The 9,504-nt window shown below is 38.8% G+C and overlaps 1 protein-coding gene across 1 annotated transcript; it reads left to right on the top strand.

Annotated features, from left to right (window-relative positions):
• The first annotated feature begins 2,394 nt into the window (after nt 1–2,394).
• On the top strand, nt 2,395–3,363 carry LOC122680845 (olfactory receptor 9K2-like). Its single transcript, XM_043882582.1, has one exon. The coding sequence runs from the start codon at nt 2,422–2,424 to the stop codon at nt 3,361–3,363; it is 942 nt and encodes a 313-aa protein (XP_043738517.1). The 5' UTR covers nt 2,395–2,421.
• The last annotated feature ends 6,141 nt before the right edge of the window (nt 3,364–9,504 follow it).

Raw genomic sequence — 9,504 nt, forward strand, 5'->3', positions numbered from 1 at the left:
CTACAGTTCTACATGTCCATTTCCTTCAAGTCATTACTGCTTTCATTACTTGCGTTTCAGTGTAACAGGCACATTCTGATATCTGGACCATCAAACCTGTGGTCCAGTTAGAACCATGTTCTCAGCCTACCAGAGGTGACAAAGCCTTGACATAATGATTGTCACTTATTTTCAAATAGATTTGCTTGGTAGTTGACTTTTGTTTGTTCATTTTAATTATGAATGCACTGATAAAATGGTCTATAATATGTTTTATGGTATAATATGAAAAATAGAAACCATCCAGCATAGAGTAAGATCTTAGGAGAGGATAGGGAAATGAACTTAGAGAATGGGCTTCCCTGGTAGCTCAGTGGTAAAGAATCCCATCTGTTAATGCAGGAGACACAGGAGACATGGGTTTGATCCTTAAATTGGGAAGATTCTCTGGAGAAGGAAATGGAAACCCACCCAATATTCTTGCCTGGAAAATTCCATAGACAGAGGAGCCTGGTGGGCTACAGTCCATCAGGTCGCAAAGAGTCAGACACCACTGAGCATGCACTCAGAGCAGAGAGAGAGAGCCTAAAGAATATAAGACTATTAGCTGCCATGTAACAGCATCAATAGATAAATTTAGTGTGATTGTAGGAGGGAGAAAAAACTGAGGAATGAAAATTATGTGAGATAATATATTTCAACTTTAAAACAAACTTTTCTAATAAGAAATTGTTTCCCAAAAGACCTAGAGATGGTTCAGGGTGAGTTGGAAGAGTAGATAATATTCTTTCTTTTGTTTCTTTCCTATATGGCCCTCTTGGGATGGACTTGGAACTTGGCATGTTATCACCCCATAATTGACTTTATTTTTAGCCTCTCTCAGAGGGACCTTTTCACGCAGTTCATGCTGCAATTATTTGAAATAGTTGCAACAGAGACGACTAAGGCTACCAGGTTGCCTCCTGCTCTATTCCCCCAGGTCATCGGGGACTACTACTCCTTACTGGTGATATTATCTTTGCTGTACTTAAATTCCATTTGGCTTTCATCGTTCTCATTCTAAGACCTGTAAGATATGTCCTCATGTGCATGGCCATGCAATGTGATTCTTCAGGTTCAGGTGCATTTTCTTTTCAGTTTCCATAAAGAAATGGTCACAGGGTTAGAGTCCTCACCAGGTCATCTCTGTCATCCTCTAGAAAGAGATAAGAGGTATATAGCTATAGGGGATTTTCAGGCAAAAACACAACAAAGGAAATGAAAAGGCTATTCTTAATTGAAAAATGAGATATTAATCTCTGAGCAGAGCCCAAAACCAAATAAAATTATATATTTCAAAACAAGAATTTATATCTCATGTAAAATTTTAATTCTTAAAATATGCTGAATTTTGACAATGTCTTTAATTTCCCTTCTCTGGTTTTACACTCCTTTTCCCATTTCTAGGATTAAACACAATAACTTTTGTATCCTTGCTTCTACCATTAGGAAATTGCTCCACCAATGTAAGGTGAGAAATATTCAGGTAAGAGATAAGATAATGTCAAATTTGTACAGAAATTTTTAGGAGCTGTCAATTTTTCCAGTAGCATGTCCAAGGTTTGTCCACTTTGAGAAGCTGAAGATGCCTTCATTTTGGATGAAGGTTTTGGATAACCAAATAACTCTCTTGCTATCCTACTTTAAACTCTCACAAACTGTTTAGCTATTGACCTGTTTTAATCTCTACCGCCTACTTGTGGAATTTAAAATTACTCTTTTTGGGCTTCCGCAGTGGCTCAGTGGTAAAGAATCTGCCTGCCAACGTAGGAGACACAGGAGACAAGGGTTTAATTCCTGAGTTGGGAAGATCCTCTGGAGAAGGATACGGCAACCTACTCCAGTATTCTCGCCTGAGAAATCCCATGGACAGTGGAGCCTGGAGAGCTACAGTCATGGGGTCACAAAAGGATCAGATACAAGTTAGTGACTATACAGCAACAAAACTGCTCTTCAATTTGATCCTTCTGTTGTAAAATGGAAGCATTAAAATGAATTTGAAATTACAGAGAGCAAATATTATTTATCTCTCAAAATCTTCAGATATGTTAGACTTACTATGTAAATCAAATGAGGAACTAAACAGGTATAAAGAGAAAATGCTTTATGTGTGAAAGTCAAGTGCATTATAATGGAAAGAGGACTGGAATTGGAGAATCACACTAGAAAACTGAGTTAGGCAACTCAAATGTTGTGTGTTGATGGGCAATTACAATATACCTCAGAGTCAATTCCTACAAAAGGATGCGGCAAATCATACATAACACAACAGAATCTTATAAAAGAGATGATAAGACAAATTTCAATGTCTTATACAAGAGGCAAAAGATATTTTGTGATACCAGGAAATAGGTAGAAGTCTCTATTTTGATCTTGTCTTGTACCTCTCAGCAGGTTCTTGTCATGGGTGACAGGGAAACATGCAACCACTCAGATGTAACTGACTTCATTCTTGTAGGCTTCAGGGTCCATCCAGAGCTCCACATTCTCCTCTTCCTCCTATTCCTGCTTGTCTATGGCATGGTCCTTTTGGGGAACATTAGTATGATTGGCATCATTGTGACTGACTCCCAGCTGAACACACCAATGTATTTCTTTCTAGGCAACCTCTCCTTCATTGACCTTTCCTACTCCACTGTTATTGCACCTAAGGCCATGGTCAACTTCATGTCTGAGAAAAAGACTGTCTCTTTTGTAGGGTGTGCTGCCCAGTTCTTCTTTTTTGCACTCTTCATTGTAACAGAAGGGTTTGTCCTGGCGGCCATGGCCTATGACCGTTTCATTGCCATCTGCAACCCTCTTCTTTACAATGTCCATATGTCAAGACGTCTTTGCACTCAGCTGGTGGCTGGTTCCTATTTCTGTGGTTGGGTCAGTTCCATCCTCCAAGTCACCGTAACATTCTCAGTGTCTTTCTGTGCCTCTCGAGTCATTGATCACTTCTACTGTGATTCTTACCAAATTGAGAAGATCTCCTCTTCTAATCTCTTTGTCAATAAGATGGTATCTCTTAGTTTGGCTGCCTTCATTATTTTGCCCACAATAGTTGTTATTTTAGTATCTTACATGTATATTGTAACCACAGTCTTGAAGATCCCCTCCAGTGAAGGGAGAAAGAAAGCCTTCTCCACTTGCAGCTCCCATCTTGGGGTGGTAAGCTTGCTTTATGGGACTGTCTCCTTTGTGTATCTCACAACTCCAAGCAATCCTGAACTTCGTAAAGTGGCTTCAGTAGTTTACATATTGGTTACACCCATGCTAAACCCTCTGATTTACTCTCTAAGAAACAAAGATGTCAAACAAGCTTTGAGAAAAATCTTATGGAAGAAGAAAGCTTTATCCTAATTCTACTTTCTTGTGATTTCCTCATTAATGGGCCCATCGATAGTTTCAGTTTGCTTTCAGTGTGGAGTCAAGCTTGAGTCATTTGAAGATCCTTTACATTGATCATTCCATAGATGAATTATTTTCAGTGAAGGAGTGGTAACAATTATCATTCAGTCTTCATCATTCACTCTCCCTTAAGAGCAGTGGTATATCTCATGCATCAGTAAAATTTGCAGTCATCCTATAAACAGAAATATACTCCTTACTCTTTTTAGGTAAACTTTATGGAGTGAAGGAAAAAAGAATTTAATTTTATTACTGTTATTTTTCTTTGGGCCCTATTTTTAGATAGTGGGCAGAAAAAATGCTTTGGTAGAATGCTAAGCTCAGAATAATGTTTAGAAGAAGGGTCAACCCAAGACAGGGTGATTCTGAGTTGTAAGTATTTAATTATTTTATGAAATTTAACTGTGAATAAATTTATTCACAATTAGTTGATTTGGGGCTCATAGTTCTTGAATAAATATCATGGTATAAGATTGCTTTTTGTCTGTGCCATCATGAGTTTATCAGAACAACTCAATAAATCATTGGTGTTTAATTGTATCTTACTGTATCTTATTGTTTGTTATTGTTGTCTAGTCACTAAGTCATGTTAGACTCTTTTGCAACCCCACGGATTGTAGACCCACTGGGCATCTCTGTCCATAGGATTTTCCAGGCAAGAAAACTGGAGTGGGTTGCCAGTTCCTTCTCCAGGTGATCTTCCTGACTCAGGCATAGAGTTCACATCCCCTGCATTTCAGGCAGATTCTTTACCACTCTGCCACCAGGGAAGCCCATATCTTATTGTTACTTATTTTAAATAATGTTATTGATTTATTATCATGTCAAAGAGTTGGAGAAAGGTATCTTGTATCCAGTTTTCTAAAAACAGGATATACAAATCCACAAAGATAAGATTTTAGTACTGATGTCCTATCTAGAAGGGTTAAAAATTGCATTAGATTTAAATCATTGATCCCAGTTTACTGGATTACTCTGTTCTCTTTGGTAAATACTATTAAATTAAGTTTTGTGTCTTCAAAAAAAAAAAAAAAAAAAAGAAAAGTGAAAGTTGCTCAGTCTTGTCCAGCTCTTTGTGACCCCATGGACTATACAGACAGTCCATGAAATTCTCCAGGCCAGAATGCTGGAGTGGGTAGCCTTTCCCTTCTCCAGGGGATCTTTCCAACCCAGGGATCGAACCCAGGTTTCCCACATGGCAGGCTGATTCTTTACCAGCTGAGCCACAAGGGAAGCCCAGGTACTATTTTTGTGTACACAATTTTTGTTTGCTTTGTATTTTAATTACATGTGATATTTTTATTTTCCTAACACTTGTTTTATTGGTGCTATACTTTAAATGAAGCTATTTATATTTCTAAAGTAATATCTGTGTTGTCATATTGTTTTAATTTTTCCAATTCAGGTTGTGCTTTCAGATGCAAATTGTAAGGAATTCAATTCTCCAAATACATTTGTGTGAGTGTGCTTAGTTGTGTTGTGTTGGATTCTTTGCGACACGATGGGCTATAGCCCACCAGTCCAAATATGTTTGAATCAACAGAAAACATTGCTGAAGAAGATGGTCAAGGCTTTGCATCTATTGTATCCCTTTAATTTATGCGTTTGGTAATAAGTTTGTTGATGGAAAGATGCAGAAGGCAGAAGTAAGAGGATGTTGTATAAGATGAACTGTTTAATGTGTGTTTGCCTGTTTCTACAATTTCAGATTGTATCAGTAAAGTCAATCAATGTTGAAAGAGCTCTGTGATTGTAGAGAGAATGCAACTAATTGTAGAGGGAATGCAACCCCTTGCAGAGATTAGAAAAGGAGGGGCTGAGTCAAGAAGGATGGCGGTTGGGAGAGCAGAGTATCCTGGTATTTCTCATACTATTAATAAAAATAGGCTTCTTCTCTAATTCTTACATATTCCAACTTAGACAATTCCTTAACTAAAGACTACATCAATATTTTTTCTCAAAGGATGAAAGGTTTTTTGTACTATTCTGAATGTGGTTCTTGAATTCAAAAATTATTATATTTTGCTCCTTACTAATATTTCTAATAAATCAATTATTTTATCATTTTCACTTCAACTACACATATACATTTTTATTTGCTTAATTGTGTGTGTAACAGTTAGGTTTATTTTTTTTCAAAAACATTGAAAATTACTTTGGCTAAAGTAAACAAGGGAAATTTATTAGAAGGATATGTGAAAGAGAAAAGCCAAGGAACCAGCCTTAAATTTGGGTAGGAACCAAGGAGTCCCAAGAAACAAAGAGACAAAAGTTTTAGGAGTCTGCTAGCAGAAATCTGTTGCATTGAACGCCACATTTGGAACATGGAAACTCCAAGCATTTTCAAGCTTCTGTAAACTGGAAAAAAAAAAAAATACATGCAACCTAAAAATTGAGAGTTATGTTTTATTCAGTGGAAATTTTTAGGACTTAAGTCCAGGTGGCAGCATCTCAAAGAACCCTGAGAGAACTGCTCCAAAGAAGGGGGAGGGAGGAGCCAGGTTATATATAAGTTTTTCAACAAAAGGCAAGTGGTCTGAATGTCAATTTTTTTTTTTGTAAATAAAGAAAATCAGATATCCCAAGTTAGGGGATTTAGCATATGGGAAGTGCAATTTCTGTGTATGGAAAGATACAAGAGTCTGGGCTTACTGAAATCATTCCTTTGATACATACCTCAACTATCTGGGTTTTTCATGTTCTGAATTTCCTTGGTGGCTCATGATAGGGAGTGGCTGCAGTTTGATGGCTGCTAGATGGCAAGTATTCTTTCCTTGCTGAGTTCCCTCAGGGATCATCAGCTCACCATCCGTGGTGGCTGCAACTGCTGATGACTGTGACATCTTTGTTTACTGATATGGCAAGAATATTTAATTTCTCACTTTCTTTTCCCTTTTCTGTCAGTTTAAGTCCTGATACAGTATACTATGGGCTTCTCAGGTGGTTCAGATGGTAAAGAATCTGCCTGCAGTGCAGGAGACTGGGTTCGATCCCTAGGTTGGGAAGATCGCCTGGAGAAGGGAATGGTGAGCCACTCCGGTATTCTTTTTTTTTTTTTTTTAACTTTTGGAACACTATAATTGACAGAATGGAAGTACACAAACAAATTTCAAAATGAAATCAATGCACCCAAGAGGGAGATCTAACATGAGATCAGCTCAAAATGAAAACATGATCAGATGGAAGAAGGCCAAAGTGTAAAGCAGAGAGTGAGGAGGGATGTGTAAAAGAGAGGAAGGGCCCTGGGACAGAGTTTTCAAGACATGCTCAGCTGATGTCTTCAACTTCCAGGTCCCCGAGGCCTTAGTTGGTGGTTTGGGACAAACATGTTATTTGGTCATAAAGAGCAGTGGTAGAGATCAGCTATATCTGGAATGGGGAGGGAGGTTAGAGATCTGGGGAGACTGTAGACAGTCTATGACAAAGAGGACGGAGGTATGAGGGTGTGAGTGCTAATAAGCCTCCGTGTCCCCTTACCAGAGGTGCCAACCAAACCACAGCACTGTACTATGAAAAGGACTCAAGTTACTACTTTAGTGGAGGATATGAGACAGCCACAGGAAACTTCTGCAGAAAAGGTTCAGCTTGTATGGACAAAAATACACATTCAAGCACTGGACTATCTATAGTGCCACACTCAGAGTTGGTAGAGAAGGGGAGCTCTTTCTGGGTGACTTGCAGAAAGAGGACAGGACAAGATGAAGACTAACAGAACTTTGTAGAGAACCGAATGCTTCAGTCCTCTCCATGGAGAAAAGATGGCCTTCTGCGAGTCTTCCACTGTAGTATTCTTGCCTGGACAATTCCATGAGCGGAGGCACCTGGCAGGATACAGTCCATGGTGTCGCAAAGCGTTGGAGGTGACTGAAGCGACCGAGCACCCACACACAGAGCACTATGCAGATCAGGCTTTGGGTGCGCGTCCCTCCCTTTACTAGAGAATGGCTGGACTCTTGGCTATGACTTTATTTAATTAAAAAAAGTCTGAATCTTTAAAACATAATGACACATTTATTAAAAGGGCTTAAATCCAAAAATCTGACAATATTTCATACTGGTGAGGATGTAGAGCAACAGGAAGTATCTTTCGATCTTCATGAAGATGGAAATGGTACAGCAGAGAGTTTGGCAGCTCCTTATAAGTTAAACATAGACTAACTGTTCAAATTGGAATTTGTGTTCCTATTTACCCAATTGATTTAAAAACTTACTGGGGTGGCTACATGACTTTTTATCATTTGTCAAAGCTCATAGATTTTTATGGTACAAAGAATAACTACTCTGGTTGGTAATGTCATTTCTCACAGAAGTACAGGTTTACAACTGTGACAATTCTGTGCATGTATACTGGCATTGAACAAATTAAAGTGAATAGACAACAAACGGTGGTGATCATAAGGTTTCTCAATGTTGGAATGGGAGGTTATAGATTAGCAAAAGAGAAAGCTAGAATGAACATGGGAGATGGGATAAGATTAATACAGTTGCAGATGGATAGATAGAGAAAAAATTATAGCTGTATATGTATACATATATGAGCTTCCCTGCTAGCTCAGTGGTAAAGAATCTGACTGCCAATGCAGGAAATGCAAGTTTGATCTCTGGGTTGGGAAGATCCTCTGGAGAAGGAAATGACAACCCACTCCAGTGTTCTTGCCTGGGAAATCCCATGGACAGAGGAGCTTGGCGGGCTACCATCCATGGTGTCACAGAAGGGTCGGACACAAGTTCATGACTAAACAACAATCGTGTACACATACACACACATATATTCTAGTTGCTTATTCAAAGAGCCTGGAAGCAATGATACCTCAGTAGCAATAAGGACATCTAGCAACTCAATCCCGATTACTAACTGCATTCTCTAATAAAAGGAACTAGGAATCATTGGAGAAAACGTTGATTCTGAGCAGGACCCCGTGAGGCTTTCCCAGGACAGTATTTCCCCCACTAAATCCTCTGCTTTAGTTCCTCTTTGAAGATAATAGTATTTGATGCAAATTTCCCGAGTTGTTTTGTAGATGTGGAAACCCTCCATCAGTTGGAAGGTGTTAACTACTTGATGACCATAAGCACAGAGCCCCAGGCCTCCTGAACCTAAGGTTTGATAAATTAACCCCTGCGACATTACCCTGGTCTCTCATCATCAGCCAGTCAGAACTGTGCAGGATCTTATCATGTACCTTGGGACACCCCCTCCCTCACCTGATATTTTAAAAATGCTTTGCCAAGACCTCTCTGGTAGTCTAGTGGTTAGGAATCTGTCTTTCGATGGAAGGGATGTGGGTTCGATCCCTGGTCAGGGAACTGACATGCCACATGCCTTGAGGAAAGAAAGCCAGTCAGTGTACACCACAACCACTAAGCCTATGTATCTCAGTTAGAGAACCCACACGCTCTGGAGCCCACATGCCACAACCAGAGAGAAGCCAGTGTCCCATGATGAAAGACCCACATGCTACCATAAATAAATAAATATTAAACAAAATTCCTCTGTGGAAACCCTGTGGGGAGTTCAGGACTTTTTAGGGCAGGAGTCACCTGTCTCCTCCTGTGGCCTTGCAGCGAGCCTTTCTCTGACCCAAACTCTTACACTCGTCTGCTTGGCCTCACTGTGCTCTGGGCACACAAATTTGCCTTAACAATTCTAGGGATGGGGTAAGGGCCATTCAAGACGAGCCTGGAGAATCCTATAATATCAGACAGTAAGGGAGTGCTTAAAAACTACAACAAAACCCCCTCCAAGAATTTAAAAAAGACACGGGAATCAATTTGAAAGAGTTTTAAATGAACAGAGCTAGAAAAAATTGAGCAAAACATAAAGAACATGTGTCTGTGCTAAGGCACTTTGGTAAATATAAATATATATATGTTATATAAATAATATATATCTATATTTTATATTATATATAAATATATAAAATGATATATTTTATATTGTATATATTTATACAATATATATTTATATATATATATAAATTTATGCCATCTGCAAAAGAGAATTTTGCTACTTCCTTTCAAATTTGGATGCCTTTTCTTTTTATTGCCTACTGCTCTGGCTAGGGTCAGGACTTCCAAAATTATGTTGAATAG

The sequence above is a fragment of the Cervus elaphus genome, chromosome 22 (assembly GCF_910594005.1).
Source record: "Cervus elaphus chromosome 22, mCerEla1.1, whole genome shotgun sequence".
Taxonomy (NCBI): Eukaryota; Metazoa; Chordata; class Mammalia; order Artiodactyla; family Cervidae; genus Cervus; species Cervus elaphus.